The 20,901-nt window shown below is 26.0% G+C and overlaps 1 protein-coding gene across 2 annotated transcripts in view; it reads right to left on the reverse strand.

The window, feature by feature from the left end:
• Window positions 1-16,869, reverse strand: part of LOC101235088 (uncharacterized) — a 28,893-nt gene extending 12,024 nt beyond the window's left edge. The window contains exons 1-4 of one of the 2 annotated variants that reach the window (XM_065800153.1): window positions 16,642-16,869; window positions 11,308-11,334; window positions 10,483-10,531; window positions 620-1,108 (exon numbers count right to left, since the gene is read on the reverse strand). In XM_065800153.1, coding sequence (XP_065656225.1) covers window positions 620-1,108; window positions 10,483-10,531; window positions 11,308-11,310 — 541 coding nt within the window. In that variant the 5' untranslated portion in view covers window positions 11,311-11,334; window positions 16,642-16,869. Of the gene's footprint in view, window positions 1-619; window positions 1,109-4,342; window positions 5,329-10,482; window positions 10,532-11,307; window positions 11,335-16,641 lie in introns of those variants that run through there. The other variant, XM_065800154.1, reaches the window with a different exon arrangement.
• Between the last annotated feature and the right edge of the window lie 4,032 nt (window positions 16,870-20,901).

A 20,901-nucleotide genomic window follows, 5' to 3' on the forward strand; every position in this document is an offset into this window, starting at 1 on the left:
CGACTAAAAAGTTTCACTATATGTGCTATAAAAAAAGAAAGTCCTCGAAAAGCAACTTTTATGAACAGTAAAAAGACATGTATTAACTAACAAATAGGTAAAACATGCAAGGAGTAGTACAAGTATTAACTGAGGGGGTTGAACAGGATTAGGATTAGAGTTAGAGTTTTAATCAAATAATGCTTTATTTTTATAAATATTTGTTATTGCAAATAAATGAATAAATATGAAGTATAAAACATAATAAATAAATACATATCACAAAAATTGATATAAAAAGCGTACTCTTTACAATGTAAAAAAAATTAGTTTGAATATGTACAGATAAAAATATACAAAATAAAAACTTTCAGAAAAACAAACAGGAAATAAAAAAAGAAAGAGTTAAAAAAAAGTAAAAAAAATATTTTTTATAGAAAAAATAAATGTGCCTTAACAAAAGCATTTTATACATTGATTAAATATTCCAAATTTCAAATATATAATACCTAATTTAAAACTGCATCTGTATTAATATTTGTTTACACAAACACATATATGAAAACTTATATATACATACATACATATGTACATACATGCAAACATATTTTTGAAATAAAAAGGAAAATATTGTTCTTACCAGCTTTTCCGTTAATAATCAGAAGATCATTTATAAAACCATGTTGTGCAGCATACCAAAGATCAGATGCATAAACTTTTATATTATGGAACTCTCTGGCATCTGAATTTTCTACTCTATGAATATTATTTCCATTTAAATCAACTGAAAACCAATACTTACCATCCAACATACTTTGGCATATTTTAATATGAGACCATTGACCCAAGGGTAAGGGAGCTGTTTCAACATTGTAATTAACATTACCACTGATTGCAGCAAAAATGCTAAGTTTTCCTGAACCATCTTCATGAAACCAAACTCCAGGGTTTCTGTCTCCATAAGTTCCGTAGTCTTTATCCAATGTTAAATGAAGGACACTCTTCCATCCCTTTGAGTAACTAATAGGTTTTACATTAAAAGAAACAAGGTACTCTTTTCTTAAAACATTTAAAACACCAATTAAAGAACCTTTAGTTAATGCAAATTCTTGTTTTTGATTGATAAGTTCTACAAAAAAAAAAAACAGTATTAAATGAGGTTAATAATTAATAATAATAATAATAATAATAATAATAATAATACAGCACTGAAAAATTATTAGTTTTTAAAAAAATTAACTTTTTTAAAATTAATTTTTTTATTGTGGTTTTCTAGAATTCCATCCCTCATCTTTGAATTTGATTAGTAGTTGGCTTATAGCTTTCATATTTGTTTTAAACCGGCGCATAACTGCATTTCTGTCATTTCTTTGTTAGTTATCGTATTGTTGAAGAGTTCTGTAACCTTTATTTAATTTCACTCCAAGACATCTCATTCGATTATTTTATTAAACTAATGCCATCAAATATCTTTGTACTAATTATTTAAATTGATTATTGCTTAGCAATATATCATAATATGCTTTCAACGTTTCAAAAAAAATCTGAAAAAAAATCTGAGAGAAATCTGAAAAAAAAACTATGTTTATAAACTGTTTGGTATATATATGTATATATATATATATATATATATATATATATATATATATATATATATATATATATATATATATATATATATATGTTTTGTTTATTCGTAAACATTTATAACTTTGTTTATTTTCCCATAAATGTTATCTTTTTAGAGTGTTATATTATTAAACGAAAAAATAATTATATTGATACAATATATTTAGCCAAGATTTTGTGTGTGCACACATACTTTTACACTATTAGGGCTCTATAACATAAAAAGTGTGTGCATAATTGAAAACTTGAGTGTACTTAGTACTTAGGTCACAAAATAAAGTTAAGAGAAAACATTGTAATCGTTTTTTTGGATAGTCTTTTTTGTTTTTAAAATTTAAATTTATGAACAAAATCAATAAATAAAAATCAGTAAATATAATATTTAAATAAATAATGAATTATAATTTAATTATATTTTTATCAATTTTCAAAAAAAAAAGAACATATAACAATATTGATTGAAATATATTTTCCTTCAACTTTTTTTGTGTGACTTTTTTCAACTTTTTTTGTGTGACTTTTAGCACTAAGGTCTTTAATTTAATGTCTTGAACTTTATTTTAAGTATTCCGTCAGATAAACTGACATTACCCCCTCTTCTCCTTGCTGCTGTGGAAAGAAAAGAAATTAACTTTAGTCTTCCAAAAAGATCAAAACTAAAGGAGTACAACATTATGGATTTTCTTTTTGATATCATGAAGCAACAGTATGGGTTGTAAGTATTTTGATTACTGTTTAAATTATAAGTTAAAATAGTATAATTTTCAAATTTTGAAAGTAAGCATTATTTATCATCAGTATTAAAGTTGGCAAAACGTTGTTATTTTATATTTCTTAACATATAACTATCTTTTCAATAATAATAAAAATTGAAATGAAATATTTTATTGCTTTTCACCAAAGTGAATGCTTTATAAATTTCCAAGTACAAGTAACCTCTATGAAATAGCAAATGAGCTTTTCCTAAGGTATCCTTCCCTAAAACCTTATCACTGGAATGGCTCTGTGAGTATTTAACTGTATAATTAAAACTAATAATATAAATGATGTTACAAAATTATATAGCTAAAGAAGTTTTTCTTTTATTATATTGTCAGGAACCTCTTGTGCATTTGTTGAAGGCAAAATTTAAATGAGCTAGTTGCCCTTAAATGATGAGCAAGTTGTACAGTTTAAGATAAAGTACTCTAGAATTAATTCTGGTCGTAAGTGTAACTCTGATTTGCTGAATGCGTCTACTAATCTGTACTCAGCAAAACGTCACTGCCATCATTCAAGTGATAAGGTAAGCACGATTTCGCTGCATATATAACACATTTATGTGAAAAAATTACCATATTTTAATTATTATATTATAGAATGTGGATGATGGTATAACTCAAGAAGTTATACAAAGCATGGTTAATGAGTGTCAAAAACTGTGACCTGATAAAGAATTTTTGACTCACCAGATAGTCTTGACAATTGAGGCATTAAAATATACATGCCAATATGAAAGAACTTTGGATGTCCTAAATAAATTCCCAGCACTTTACCATGAAAAAGTTGTAAGAGGTTTATTATTTATTTTATATCTATATTGCTCTGTTAATGTTGTCTTAAAACCGCAATGTTCATGATATGAGCAATAATTATCCCATTTAATGCAAGTCCTGAAATTTCATTTGTTATATTACTTTTGTAAAGAAATATCCTTTAAATAAACATAAATTATATATAAAATACATAACAAAATTAAAACTATAATAAAACTAAATAAGACTATTAGTTGGATTTTTTTTTTCTTTGTTGGCGTGGGAAGATTAATATTTCTGTATTAATTCAATTTTTTATTAGTCTGTGTTTTTATTCATGATGCTCTGGGGTATTGCTTCCCTAATTTTTCTAGAATTGCCCCTGCAATGTTAGGGTGGGATTAAATATTTTTTTTCTTTATTTAGTGGCTTTGTGATATCATTTACTTTGTTTTATTTTTAGCTTTTTGCAGCAGCAAGAGCTATTACAAATAAAGATATTGAAATAACTACTTGTTATTATTGGGTAGAATGAAGGAGGGAATAAAGAAGTTGATAGATTTAAAAAAACTTTTGTTAGCAAGATGGAAAACATTATGCAATGAGGTACTGGACGAGATTAGTGATGGTAATAATTATTAATTTAATATTAAATTATTTAATTGTTACTCGAATTTTGTATTTTATTTTCCTATTTTAAGCAACAATGAAAAACCTTCATGCATTAATTCTTCAAAGCATTTTTGTGGCAAAGAAACAATCTTATTCACTATGACGCTAGTAAGTTTTGTTGATCAGTATATTCATTTAAATGATTGTATATCATTATTATCTAAATCATTTTAATATTCATTTATTTGAATAAAAATTGATAGAAAAAATTCAGTTTTTATTATTTAAAAACTCAAACAACTAAAGTCAACTTTTTTATTTTATATACATTATAATATTTTTAACACTTTATTATTCCAATTATTTGCATTTTTATATATATATATATATATATATATATATATATATATATATATATATATATATATATATATATATATATATATATATATATATATATATATATATACATATATAGATAGATATATAGATATAGATATATATAAATATATAGATAAATATTATTATTATTTAATAAGGTTAACTAATGCAATTTTCAATATTTGTTAATATTATGCTTCTCTTTATTAGGATCCAATCTATCCTACCCCAGCTCTGAAAATTGAGGGAGATGCTATAAATCCAACACGAATAAGTCTTGTAGTTGATGGGGTGACAGTAAGCAATTCTGTTCCTGATATAACTTGTGACTTGAGTCTTGTCATCTGTTTATATTATATTTTTGATATCGCATTTCCAAAGAAACTCCAAAAAACCTTGTCTTTTCTAGAGCATTACGTTTTGGAACGAAATAGTAAACTTCCTGGCAACATTCAAAACATTGCTAGTTGCATGAAATTGTAATATAAATCATTAGTTGTATGAACTTGTAATATAAAACTCAATAATATACTAATGTTATTAATTTGTTTTAAAAACTTATTTTAAATCAAGTTTATTTTTTGAACTCGCTTACAAACTTTTAGTTGTTTTTATAGAGAATTTTTTTCTTTTTCAAATGATATAGTTGTATATTAATATGTTCCATAGCACATAAATATTTCTATATAGAATACGATTTATATATAAGTTATATCATGGCCTACTATATAACACGGCCGGATTTGTTGCCTTGAACGCAAAAAATTAGTGGGCCGAAAAAACACGAGTTTGAAGTTTACAATGAACCGATTTAACAATCTTAAATTAAACTTTTTTTAATTCAAGTAATACTTTATTTTGCAATGCCGAAAAAGTGTTGTGTTGTTGGTTGTAGAAGTAATTATAAGCGAAAGATTGAAGAATGTTCCAGTAACAGCAACCACGTAACATACAAAACTGTGTTTAGTTTTCCTGATAGCAATCAGTTAGATCTTCGAAATTGTTGGATTAAGTTTGTCAACCGAGCTGATTGGAGCCCCATAGAAAACTCAGTTATATGTATCGATCATTTTGAAGATAAATATTTGAAAAGAGGTAAACGTATAACATTGAATTATTGCGAAAATCCTATACCAACAATTAATACCAACCAAAACATCCTATCAAAGCCATCTTTAATTCAATCAAACTCAGCTTTAAGTAAGCCCCCTGCAGTTCGTATATATTCTCATCCTTTTCTCGATGAAACATACGATTTTAGAAAACATGATACAATTAAAAGCATTATAGATCTTAATGAAAGTTTTTGTCCAGCAGGATTTTCATTTAAACTAGTTGATAACCTTGTGTTATTTCTTCGAATTTATTTCGACGACGGGGATGGTACTCCTAACATTGAGAGTATTACTATTGATAAAGACTTACATGTAAAGCTACATATGAAAGGTATCCCAGTTCCATTGCCTAAATGGTTTAGAGAAGGCAGTGTTTGTAAATTGACCAGTGCCAGTATGCTTGTTAATTTTGATATTTATATGCATGAAGTTGCAAAGAACGTATCAAAAAGTGTATTATCAGATTCATATAAATTATCTCTTTATAAACCACAAGGACGTCCAATATACACAAATGAAATCATTAGATTTTCTCTAATGCACAGATATACATCAAAACAGGCTTATACTTTGCTATTAGAAGAGTTTCCACTTCCTTCGTTGTCTTATTTAAAATCACTTTCAAAGGGTGGCATTGATCCATTATCAGGATTATTATTACTTTTGGAAAATGGTAGTATTAATGCTGACTGTGTTGTTTTAATTGATGAGATGTATTTACAAAAAGGTGTCCAATATCATGGAGGAAGTTTAATTGGTGCTGATGATGATGGTAATTTCTATTCTGGTATAGTTGTGTTCACGGTGGTTAGCTTGAAAGAATCTATCCCCTTTGTAATTAAGGCCTGTCCAGAATTTCAAATTTCTGGTTCTTTGATTAGTTCACATATAGAAGAAACGTTAGATACTTTATATAAAGCATCTTTTAATGTACGAGCTATAATAACTGACAATCATGCAACAAATGTTTCAGCATTTAAAATTCTACATTTAAAGTTTGGTGAACAAGATAATGAAATATATTTTACTTTTATGGGACACCGGGTTTACAATTTATATGACAGTGTTCATTTACTGAAAAACATTAGAAATAATTTATTAAATTCAAAACGGTTTGTATTTCCACCTTTTGATTTTATTGAGTTTGATGATATTATTCATGTTGAAGCTGGAGAAATTTCTTGGAGTTTATTGCATAATGTTTATGAGAAAGATGAATTGTTACCTGCTAACTTAAAAAAAGCTTTCAAATTGTCTGCCCAAACTTTACATCCAGAAAACAACAAACAAAGTGTTCCTTTAGCTTTAAATATTTTTGATGAAACCACCTCTGCTGCAATCATCAGCTATTTTCCAAACGAAACTGCAGCTGCTGGATTTCTAAGGCTTATTAATATTTGGTGGACTATTTCTAATTCAAAGGTAATGTTTAATACAAACAATAGGATTGGTAATGCAGCTATTCCAGGTGACAAAAAGTCACAATTTTTTCGAGTTTTTGCAAAATGGATTAATGAATGGAAAAACTTGCAGTTTCAAAGATGTAATAAGTATACTTTATCTGCTCAAACAACTAATGCATTAATTACAACACTGAAGGGTACTGCAAGTCTGATTGAAGATTTATTTTCAGAAGGATATAAATATGTTTTAACTAGCATGTTTCAAACTGATCCATTAGAAAGACATTTCAGTAAATATCGACAAATGAGCGGTGGAAGATTTTTAGTCAGTTTACGTGAAGTTCAAAGCTCTGAAAAGATATTATGCATGAAATCCTTAATTAAAGCCAATATCAATTGTTGGACGAGCAATCTTAAACTTGATACAAAAATTGACAAAAATGAACTTTTAATAAAATTGGAAAAATATAGCAATGAAATTCAAGAGAATGAGCTTTGTCATGACTCTTACGAAGTTGCAATCAATATATCTGGTTACATCACGAAAAAGATTGGGGATAAATATAACTGTTCTAACTGTCTGAAATCATTAAGTTTCAATAAAGTCTCAACAGAATATCTGGAAAATCTTTCACGTGGTGGTTTAACAAAACCTTCCAAAGAATTAGTTAACTATGTTTGTAATGGGTTTATAGTTCTGGACACTGTAAAGAAAATGTTATTAAAGTATTCCCATGATATAAAAAATGCATCCTTGCTAGCGCTAGAAAAATATCAACCAAGTGATAGTGATTTTATGTGTATAGAACATGAGGAATGGGTGAGGCATTTGGTAAACACAATTATTACCAACATATATTTTAACAATGAGCAACAAATTAAAAATGGAAACATTAGAAAAAATGAAGTTGCTGCCTTTAAAGTTCGACAAACCAAAAAACACAAATGAATAAACCCATAACAATACTATGATAATAACATATACTATGATATGTATATTGTTTTTTTGAGAAACAAAAGAAACTTGACTTGATTAATCTTTTTGTAATATATGTAAATGCTGTTAGTAAATGTGTACATTTAAAAATTATGCTAGTTTTACTAACATTTTTGTTAATTTTAGTTGTTTGAACCAATAATTTTAAGACTAAGATTTTGTAGATTAAAATTGATGGCTAAAATAGATAGTAAATTCGGCTTAATGCAATCATGATTTATTATTAGCTAACTGTTTTAGTGTTTGAAGGTTAAGAATTTTGGTAATAGTAATAATTATAGCTAAGAGCAAATTATTTAAATATTATTAATGTCTTTATAGAATTAACTTCAGGTTTTGCTTCGAAAGCTAAAAACCTAAAATCGGCCCATTAATTTTTTGCGTTCAAGGCAACAAATCCGGCCGTGTTATATAGTAGGCCATGGTTATATATAAATCGTATTCTATATAGAAATATTTATGTGCAAAAAATAAACTAAAGTTTAATAATTTATGACCATATTTATATATATTTTTGATACGTATTTATATACATTATATAAATAAATGGTGTTATATTATAACACCATTTATTTATATAATGTATATAAATACGTATCAAAAATATATATTTATATACATTATATAAATAAATGGTGTTATATTATAACACCATTTATTTATATAATGTATATAAATACGTATCAAAAATATATATAAATATGGTCATAAATTATTAAATTTTGGTTTTTGTATTAAATTGAAATCTCTGGCCGAATATTTCTATTCTGCAAAACATAACTCATGATGTTAAGTTTTGTAAAATAATCATAAATGCATTGAAAATTGCGTTTCGTGTCAAGCATTTTGACATAAAATAATACTTTTATTGTTATTGACGAAAAATCAGTTTTTGGTTTTACGGCTTGTCCGAATAAACGAACCAATTTTGATTATCCAGAAAACCAAATAGCGTCGGTTTTCTAGAAAACCAACTTAGTTTGATCATCTGGATATTCAAATTGGTTTTCAGAAAACCAAAATTGGTTTTTTGAAAAACCGATTTTCGTAAGAGTGTAAGTACAAATTATAAGAATGTTGCTAGTTACAACATAACAACAAATCTAAAGCTAGTTGTTGTCTACATGTTATAGCTTTTTAACTAGCGATGTTGTAACAATTTAGCAATATCTACATATTATACCGTTGTTGTTAGCTACTTCATAACAACAGTCGTTCAGCTACTAAGTGGATTTAGCCATCTATTGCTATAGTGATATATATATATATATATATATATATATATATATATATATATATATATATATATATATATATATATATATATATATATATATATATACATATTGCAGGTTTTTTGTTAACGTTTTAAAAATAATTTATTGATTACTACATATAGTAGTTTTGTAGCTTGCTAAAACACAACTATACATCTTTAGGTAGTTGATATCGCTAGTTAATAAGCTGTGATGTATGTGCCACAGATTTTTAGTTAACGATATTATTATTATTATATTATTGTAGCTAACTAAAACATATCGACAATTCTTTGACTCTTTGATACCTACGTATCGTAGCGTTGTAACTTTCAGCATTAGATAAAACTAGCCGTCTGTGACTATAGTAAATAAATAACATATAATAATAGTATTGTATATGGATAAATATAAATATATAATATAATGCAAATTTTCGCTAGCTAATTGTGGCCTTTTATCGTTGGCTTATTGCTGTCTTTATTGTTAAGAATATTGCTACCCGATTTCTTCCTGGGGATGCTCTATCAAATCCAGACTCTAGATTAAAAAAAAAAACAACTCTTTCTACCTCTTTTTCTTAAGAAGAAATATTTACCCCTTCTTCTTAAAAGGAAATATTTACATCTTCTTCCTAAGAAGAAATATTTACATCTTCTTCTTAAAAAGAAATATTTACCTCTTCTTCTTAAAAAGAAATATTTACCTCTTCTTATTACGAAAAAATATTTACCTCTTCTTCTTAAGAAGAAGTATTTACCTCTTCTTCTTAAGAAAAAACTTTTCTTTCTCTTCTTAAGTAGGAATAAATTTACTAATAATCTTCTACATTTTAAACTGCAAATGTGTCAAAACATTAAATAACTGATATTGTATATAAATGATAGATTTTTTAAAAATATTATTTAAAACTATAAACCAATTTTTATCAGTGCGGTAGTGTTGTTAAGTCCAAATAACGTAGCAAAGATAATCAACAAGGTAACTTGACATTAGGAATAACGGGGCGAATTCGGGAGATAAACGTTTTCAGTAAGTTATTTAAATTGCTTATAATAGCTTATAATAATCATAAAATTATAAAGGGAATGTATGTACTTGAAAGCAAATGACTTTTACATTTCTAAAACAATATTAAAATTTAAATATCAAATAACAAAATTCAAAAACATGCGTATATATTTTGGATCCATGTTTGTTAAATATAGATTAAACTTATAACCTCAAAATTATGCCCATTTTTCTATCCTCAGTCAGTAATAATAGTTTTATGTTTATATAATCATATAAATGTGCTCATGTGAGCAAGAAAAAAAAAAAAAAAAAAAAAACCTTGTAATTTTTTTTTATAAATCTTACTAAATTTATCCATAAATTTTTATTTAGTCTTAGTTAATGCAAACAATTTTTGTTTGGAAAACCTATTGGACGATTGAGGCCTTCCTAGACTTTAATATTTCAATCTAAATTTGTTCCAAGCTCAGAACGTTGCTATATTTTGCTAAACACTCTTATATGACAAATATAAAAACACAAAAATTTTGACATTGCCTTAATTTTTCTTTCTTTAAATTTTAAGTATAAGTAATGTAATACCTTGAGCATTTGCAACCACGCAAAGTAAGAATGCAAGTAGAATCTCCATCTATTTGAAAAACAATTCAATTAATAATTTTTTTTTTGAAAAGTAACAATAAAGAACAATTAAGTACGGGTCTTGTTTTACGCAAATGTGAAATAGAATACACGTATATACAAAATGTATAGTATCAGGGTTGAGCAGGTAAATGGTAACTTGATGCATTCACCAGTAATTTTACTGGTAAGCTATTAGTATTGCAACCAATCTATCCAAGGATCAAGCTTGCATATATAGTCAATATGATGCTCTATAATGTTGTTGATTACTCTAGTAAAAATTTACCGGTGAATAAATTACCTTGTCATTTACCAAAATTACCTGTTTTACCGGGTTCAATCCTTCATAGTATGTTGCAAAGATACACATATTATAACGTGTTAATGCATTTATTGTGGTGCAAATGCATGTATTGTATCATTCATGCCCGCATTATCATGCAAGCTGTAGATTGACAAATCACACGTTGTAAAATAATTTATATAAATATGTTTTTTACTCAGCATCATAAAAGTTTTATCTTAAACATGTTTAAGATAAAATTTTTGTTCTTTGAAATACTTTACCGACACTTGTAAATACTTTACCGACACTTGTAAATACTTTACCGACACTTGTAAATGTCACAAAAAATACTTATTAAGCAGAATTATTATTAAACTGTTACAAATTTGTTATGTTGTGTTTATATAAATATTTATTATAATATAACATATAAATAAATTAACCAAAATTAAATACAGTTTTATTTTAAATTAATTTTAATTTAAATATTTTCTTACCATCTTCAAAATGAGATTGACGACTTCCTATAAAAATAAAAACAATCCCACTTTATATAGCGAGTTTAAGGAAGAAGTAAATTATTTTTCAAAGTATTCTTATGTAACAAGTTCCGCCTAAAGTTTAAATATCGAATACTGGTTATAATGTATTGAAAATCAAGAATCAAGTAGTACTTTTAAATAAGCATCTAATACCAATAAGATAACTGTATATAAACATATTTAATAAGTTAAAATATATGTAATAAATAACGTTTTTTTTTTTTTTTTTTTTTTTAATGCAAAATATATTAATATTTTTTTGGAAAATTAAAAAAACTTTTTCAAGTTTTTCATTTACTTTTTTGTTTTATAGACTTTTAATAACATCTATTTTTAACTCTTTCTTTCCAAAAAAAACTTAAAGTTAATGGTTCTGTGCATTAATTAAGAACTATGAATGAAAAATATTACAAGATAGAGGTGCAGTAATCATTAAAAACCTTTTTCGGAGGAGAAAATAAAATTTGTTACTACGACGTGGTACTAATACTAGGCCTTATTTCCGCTAATTCAATCAATGCATTTTTAAATTGATGAAAATTTACTGAAATAGTTGGTACCTAGTTGGTTGATTTATGAGGAATATAATACAACGCAATACCAAATTATTAGCCTTAAAAAATATTTCTTAAACCTATGCAAAATGTGCCTTAAAAAATATTTCTTAAGCCTATGCAAACAATATGCACGAAACACATCATAACATAGAAAGAACCTATTTAACTTTGATGTAACAATAAAATAATGCTATAACCAATCAAAATAGGCTTTAATCATAATTAACAATGTTTAAGGAGATCCTACTTGCTTTGGAAATCCCTACGCAATAAGAGATCCTATTTACTTTGAAAATCCATGCAAAAAAAAAGATCCTATTCGTTTTGGAAACCCCTACACAATAAAATGAAGAATTAGATATAATAAACGAGTAGTTTACAAGTAAGTGACTTTTGTTGAATGCAGGAAAACTAAATTTACTTAACCATTTTATCCATATAAAAGTTATTAAAATGGTATTGACCGTAAACATTCTGGAAGTGATTTAAAATGAAAAACTTTCTTGGCAATAATATATAAAATGATTTGAAAGTAAAACTTGCAAATAAATTTATTGTAAACTAAAAGATGCTTTTAGGAAAATATGAGAGGTAAATAGAAATGGATATTGCGAACCTCTCATGTTTGAGATATTATCCGGCATTAAATATTTGTGTGTTAATATTATTATCCACCAAATTCAGCAATTGAAATCAAATCAAAACGTTAGTCAACTTTAATAAAATTTCAAAACTACTTTAAACAAGTTTCTTTAATTCACCTTTAAAAATTTAAAAAACCTATTTCAAATTTTTACTAAATTCAATAATGTTGGAATCTCTTTTATGAAAAAGTTTTCATAGTTTAAATATAAAACAAAGTTTAGCCTTGAACAGCACTTTTGAGAGTTTTCAAGCAGTACCAAAAAAGCAGTACCAAAACAGGATCATCTTAACATGGGCTTTAAGTTATTAGATTTCGAATATCTTATTTAGAAATAATTAAAAAAGCTCGAATCAAATTAACTCTTTAAAATCGTCTTACTTATACAAAATAATGGAATTGTCCAATAGCTTTTTTCGTAAATTTTGTTGAAAATGGAGATTTTTAACAAAAGCTCATTTAATCTTTTATAAACTATTTTTGACTAAAAACCAATATTGTTTTCAAAATCATATTTTCATATAACATGATATATTCTTGAAAAGATTTTGATTAATATAAGGACCCGTCAAAATTGTTGAATCCCACTCTAGAGATTCAACAATTTTGACGATTTTAATGAGTTCTTTGAGTTTCTTAAAAAAACCTCAAGAACTCATTAAACCTCAAGAATCGGAAAATGTTTTTTTACTTTCCAGTTATAACCTTTAAAATACCATTCGTGCCTCAGAAGTATTTATTTTTAGGTTTTTTACTTGTTGTTATAATTTTTTGTTATGAAAATTGATATATATATATATATATATATATATATATATATATATATATATATATATATATATATATATATATATATATATATATATATATATATATATATATATAAATATATATATTTTTTTAAATTCGCAGTATAATTTTATTTACACGAAGATTTATAATATTATAGGGGCAGGACTTCAAGAAGATTGTAATGACCTTATCACGAAGCCCTTAACTAAACTCTATTTTCTTCTTCAATAAAAACATATATACACTATGTAAAATAAATATATACCGAGATTATATAATAACTAAATATATCATAAATTTAATACTCTACATACTTCAGAAGTGAAACTCAAAATAAAACAGATCAATATGCAGTATAGCAACTAAAAATATTTTTAAAAAAATCAAAAAATTTTTTTGTTGAAAAAATGATTTTTTTAATAGAAAAAGGAGTAGATCAATTTAGAAGAAAAAACAAAATTAGGCCGTACTATTTCATTACAGAGAAAAGTTCCATGATAAGATATACAAAATTGAGATGGTTAATTATTGCAAAAAGGTTTTTCTAAAATGCTATTATTACGTAGGTTATATTTGTTTTGGGGTTTAATTTTGTAAATGTTTATAAAATAATCGGGGGACATAAGTTCTTTACATTTATACATAAAACACAAAACATTAAATACATTTAGTTGATGAACATTTAAGGCGTCCATTTCTTTAAAAAGCGGTTCAGAGTTCGAAAAACGATTTTTAAAATTTATTATGCGAGCTGCGTGTTTCTGATGCCGATAAAGAGATTTATGTTTAGTTTTATGTGTACTTCCCATATAATACTTGCATAATTGGTATGACAGTGAATAAAAAAGTAATATAATTGTGCTAATTGCTTTTTGTTTAAAATACCTCTAGATTTGTATAGAATTCCAATGTTTTTTTCAACTTTATAAGAAATATTATTGATGTGTGATTTCCAAGACAGATTTTCTTCAATAAAAACTCCTAAAAATTTTGTCACTTTTTCTTTTTTTAAGATGACATTGTCTATAAAAAGATCAGGCATATTTACAGAATGTATCTGTTTTGTATAGTTTGGATTGAAGAGTATCTATTTTGTTTTTTCAAAATTTAAAGATTGTCTAATTTTTTTATTCCAAAATGAAATTTTTTTATGTTCTCTGTTCAAACTAATAAAAAGTATGTTTTGCAGACGACACAAACTTGTTTCATGTGACTGAAACAAGTTTGTGTCGTCTGCAAAAATTATAGTCTTTAAATTGGATACTTTGTTAAGATCATTTATATATAAAACGAAAAGAGGTGGTCCAAGTATGGATCCTTGTGGGAAACCATATTTTATGTTCATTAATGTTTGAGGCTGGGAATCTTTGTTAAAAACAAATTGCTTTTGGTTGGAGAGACTTTTGAAACAACTTAAACTTTTTCCTGCTATGCTATAACATTCAAGTTTGTTTAGCAAAATATTATGATCAACCGTGTTGAAAGCTTTTGACAAGTGAATGAAAACACCAAGTGTAAATTTTTGATTTTTAAAAGATTCGTTAATACAACGTGTTGATTGAAGAATAGCATTTTCGGTTGAGTTGTATTTTTTAAAACCGAACTGATTTTCATATAGGAGTTTATTGGTAATTAGGTATGTGTACACTCTGTTATACATTATTCTTTCTAATATTTAAAAAAAAACTGGAAGAAAAGAAATAGGTCCGTAAATTGTTATATTGGTCGGGTCTCCTGTCATAAAAATGGTAATTACTTTTGCTGTTTTTAGAGAGTCTGGGAAAGACCTTGTTTAATGGATAATTTAAAGATTTTGTAAAGAATATCTTTCATGACATCATTTAGAGTCTATCACAACATTTCCATTTATATCTTCAGGTACTATGATTTGTTTCTTTTTAACAATCTAAAAGCTACATCAAATTCCTAAAACCTTACGTTTGTAAAAGGAGTTTGACGTTTGAAGTTCATCTGCTGATTTATAATTTATTAAAGTGATTTTGTTTGATAAATTTGTTCCTATAGTGGAAAAAAGTTTGTTAAATTCATTAGTATCATTAGTTATTTTATTTCCAACTTTTATTGCAAGTGGAAGAGCGGTTGAAATTACTTTTTGCTTTCCTGTAATTTCTTTCATTAATTTTCAGACGCGTTTTAAATTATGTTTGTACTGAGTAAGCAATTTAAAATAATAATTCTTTTTAGCATTTTTGCGCAGTTTTTCAAACAGATTCTTGTAATTTTTTGTAATTTTCTTTATGTTTTTCGGAATTTGTTTTTCAGTATTTATTATACACCTTTTGTTTTAGTTTTGAAGACTTTTTTAGTCCCTTAGTTATCAAAGGAGATAATATGTCTTTGGCCTTGAGATTTATTTCACATATTGGATAATTAGCGTCATAGATTTTAAAGAAATTTTTAAAAAACATGTTAAAGATAATGTTTATGTTATCATTAAAGTTTTTGTGATTTCAGTCCTGCTGTATATTTGATCTTTGAATGATTTTAAGTTACAATTGTTTACAATTCACTTTTTTATTGTCATTCTGCCTTCATTTTTTATTTGATAATCTGATTTAATTGAAAAAAATATGGGAAAATGATCAGAAATATCAGTTTTTGTAATTCCTTTTTATAGAGATTTATTAAAATAGTCTGCGGTTAATATATTTTCAATTAAAGTCAACAAATGGTTTGTAATTCTAGTCGGTCTATCTATTATTGGTATGGTACCCATTTCAAATAAATTGTTATAAAATGTTTTTATATTTTCGTTTAGCTATACTCAAAACAATCCAAGTTGATGTCACCCAAAATATAACTTTAATTTTTCTCTTGACTAGTTTATACTATTAGATTGTATTTCAAAAATTTACCAAGCTGGAGTTTCCAGTTGTAAGCCTATAGCAACAACTGATTAAAATGTTTTTAGAACTTTTGTTTATTAGTTCAATTGTTAAGATTTCTTGATCCGTGTATGTATGTATATATATATATATATATATATATAAATATATATATATATATATATATATATATATATATATATATATATAAATATATATATATATATATATATATATATATATATATATATATATATATATATATATATATATTTATATATATATATATATATATATATATATATATATATATATATATATATATATATATATATATATATATATATATATATATATATATATGGTAGATTAGGGTATTATAAACCCCTTGAGCAAAAATTGGAATATTTTCAAAAATATTTCTTTCGGATCTAAAAATTGCAACAATTACCTTGCAAAGCCGTTGTTTTGAAGTAAGTTTCTGTTTCGATCGCGTTAACGACTAGTTTCTTAATTCTCGATTGCTTACCGATCGTACGTTATTTAAACAACTGATTGAAAAAAAATAAGACGCGAACGATTAAATATGAGAAATGATTGACGCAAACAAATTGTAACGAATTAAAAATAAAATAGCAAATAGAAGTCTATAATTACTAAATAATTTTTCAGGCAGTTTGGTAATTGCTTTTTAAGTTAATTATTAAGAAAAAAGAGAGAAAGAAATTAATTGGATTTAAAGGTTTTTTCTTTAATAAATTTTTTTTTATAAAAAGTAATCTTTAATCAAAGGTTTATGTCATAAACCATTATTTATGAGAATTATATGATTAAAAATATGATTATATGATTAAAAGTGGGTGTTGGTGATCATATTGCCCATGCAAGCAAAGAAAAGAAAAACATAAAAAAAGGGGAGACATAGGTGACAAAATTACCAGTATATTAATAACGAGCGTCAAAAAATAACGTTTTAATTTTTAAAATGGGATCTAACTTTTTGTTTTTTAAAATCTCTATAAACCTTATTTGTTGATCTCTTGATTGTTAAGGCCAAAAATTGTTCAATGAAGCAATGTTTATTTTAAACCTCCTCAAACTCCTTTAATCATCATCCATCTCATGTTTTTTTGTTTTCTTAAAGTAGTTTTAAAGTTGTTTGTTTGCGCCTTTAAAGGCATAATCTAGAAATAATTATTCACAATAATTGTAAAGTCAAACAATTTATCGCATTTGTCACACTGATAATACAAAAATGTAAAATAAATACTTATAATAAAAAGAAATTTCCACTAAATGCTTTTTTTGTTTCTGTTTTTTTTCGGATTGTTTGAAAATTTACTGTAAGATTTCTATACAGCTCAATTTTCTCAACTACTTTTTCTTTGTTCAACAGTAAAAAAGAGTTTTGTTCTCTTTGTTATGCACTAAATTTGCCAAATCTAGCACTTGCTAAACTGCAAGTTCAAAACAATCATCAACCATGAAGCAATCATTAACCGGGTTCAGTTTTTCACACAATCAACCGGGTTCAGTTTTTCACACAGTCTGCACAAATTTTTTCATTTCTTTAAGCAAATAAATTTGTTAAACTATTTATTGTGTTAAAATTATTTTTAAAAATTAGACAAAATTTATATTTAAAAATATAATTTTTGTCCTATAAAAATTATTTGTTATTACAACAACAAAAAAAGGGTATAATATTATTATATAATGTAAAAGTTATAAATTTTTTTTGTTTATTATTGTATTGACATTTTTTCTATTTTGATTAAAACAACAAAAATTCAGTCGATATTTTTATTTTGCTTTATATATATATATATATATATATATATATATATATATATATATATATATATATATATATATATATATCATCATCATGGCATTGATGAGTTAAACAATAATCTAATTAGATTTTCATAAGATTTATTCAATTAAGATTGTTCAAGATTGCTAAGTAAGATTATTCAAGTAAGATTGTTTATAATAAATTAAATCAAGATGGAGTAATAACTAACGCAATTAAAATTAACAATCAAATAATCAAATAAAAAGCAAACAAGAAAAGTAAAAACCAACACACGTGTCAAAAACGTATTACTTCTATATTTATTTAACTCGTCAATATGGACTAATATTTCTCGATAACATTCCACAATGTTTTTTTTAAAGTTATAATCTATATGTTTCTTTGAAGTCTTAATAGAACAAGTAGAAATAACAAAAGACAAAATATATACGTGAAATAGAAAAAGATTAAATAAATTAATAATTTACATCATATATTTTCATAAAAAGTGTTATGTTAAAAATTTAAAAAAATAAATATTGTATAAGATAAACTGAAATTCATAAAGCTTTTACATTTTAGTCACAAAATATAATAATTTATTAATAACACTGCCTTGTATTAATAAAAAATTCATGGAAGCCAATATCTGTTTTATACTAATTTGAATGTGTTAATTTCAAATTTGAAGTCTAATCACGCTAATTATTCAAAGTTTGAAGTCAAATATCTGTTTCTAATCACGCATCACTTTTTTGAAATTGTAATTTGGTTTTGGATTTTTAAGAATTTTTTTTTTGAAATTCTTGGAAATATATTTTTACTATAGTACACTTCACAGTACTCAAATAAATTGTAATAAACAGTTACAATGACATGGTTATAAACAATTACACTCAATAAACTGTATAAACAATTGCAATTCTTACAAACAGTTTCTATGAACACTAGACGTGTTTGGTGTGATATTTTCTGCAAAAAACTGCTGGAATTGCAAGTGACCATTTTCCTTTGTAACTTTTTCCTCCATTACAGTAATGTTTTAATGAAATCACTATCTGTGTTTATATATTTTACACTACCCATATTGTCAGGGAAAAGTCCATGTGTGACATATGAAATCTGAGCTTCAGGAACATTTTTTTATTCCAGAGCCTCATATAAGTGGAGCAGTTGCTAAATGAGATGCATTTTGTTGGGAGGACAATAGTTGCCGAGAAATTATTTTCATATAGTTTGGAATCCTTTCCAGGCTGTCAATTAAAGGTCATCTATTGTCTGCTCAAACTGATTACTATTCTTCAAAATTACTCTCCTTATTCTTGGTATTTTTCAATGCATGAAATTTTTGAACCAGTAATCTAAATTCTGCGCTTTTCTTCACAAGTTACCTAATAAAACCCAGTTTGATGTGTCGAGGTGGCAATGTCACATTTTGCCTTTCAACGAAGGGAAAGTTGCCTTTATTGCTGGTAGCAGGAGTATCCATGTCGTGCCACAATCTTTACTTCTATACACAAAACAAAAGCGATATGTTCTGGCGTTGATCTTCATTATGAGATGTACAATTATTTCTAGGATAAAACCGATTTTTGTCTCTCCACAACCGCAAGTGACATTTAACATACAACGCTACAAAAGTGTTTAAAGATGAAAGCTCTAAGAAGTCTCTCTCATCAGGTACCACTCCACTAGTGGTATTATTAGGGTTACATATAAAAGTTTTCCAGAAAGTAGAAGATCTAAAATATTTCAAAAAAATTAACACAGAAAAAAAAAATGTAATTGCATCTACTTCAACCAGTAAAGAGAATGATAATAGCAAAGTATCCGTTAGCAACAGTATTACAGTTAATCTAGAAAAAAACATCAATCTAAGCCTGAGGAAACTATTATTAAGCATAGGAAATGGACTTCAAGTGAACAAAGAGCTCAAAAAATAACTATGCTTATCGGAGAAATGTGTAGACATTCAGCCGTATTCTTTAGTTACAGATCAAGGATTTAAAAAACTAATTATGCATCTTGAACCAAGGTATACCATGCCCTCTAGAAAACATATGACTGAAACAGTTGTTCCTTTTATTTATGAAAAAATGAAAATACAAATTATGAATGATGTAGCAAAAGCAGATTTTTTGAGTTTTACCACTGACGGATGGACTACACATCACAATGATCTAAGCTTTTATTCATTAACAGCACACTGGATAAACTCAGAGTTTAATTCTATGACAGCTGTGTTCAACTTAAAAAAATAACAGGCTCTCATACAAGTGTAAAGATATCAAAATTTCTAAAAGACTCTTTAAATGAATGGAAAATACCAACTAACAAAGTGTACTTTGTCCTCTCTGACAATGCTGCTAATATGAAATTAGCCATAAAAGAAGCTGGTTTAGAAAAAATTCTCTAAGTTGTGTAATCCACACTCTTCAGATTTGTATAACCGATAAGCTTTTCAAACAGCAAACAATTGTAAATGATCTTATAGCTAAGTCTAGAAAAATTGTCACACACTTTCATCATTCTTCATCTTCCTTGGATATGCTACATGAAATTCAACAACAGCTAAAGTTACCCCAACATTCACTTATGCAAGATGTAGTAACAAGATGGAACTCGACATTTTACATGCTAGAAAGACTAGTTAAACAAAAAACTTCACTAACATTATTTTTTATCAGAAATCAAAAGTTTAATGCCTCTAATCCTAATGAAGACCAATGGTTATTAGCTGAGACGCTTATCTTAGTTTTAAAGCATTTTGAGGTGGCTACACTAGAGATGAGTGAAAATAGGGCATCCGTGTCTCAAATTATTCCATTTATAGTTTCAATGGAAGCGTATCTAGCATATGCTTCAGAAAATGCAGGTGAAATAAAAACCATAATAGAAGAGTTGAAAAAAGAT

Source organism: Hydra vulgaris, chromosome 06 (genome assembly GCF_038396675.1).
Source record: "Hydra vulgaris chromosome 06, alternate assembly HydraT2T_AEP".
In the NCBI taxonomy this organism is placed as follows: domain Eukaryota; kingdom Metazoa; phylum Cnidaria; class Hydrozoa; order Anthoathecata; family Hydridae; genus Hydra; species Hydra vulgaris.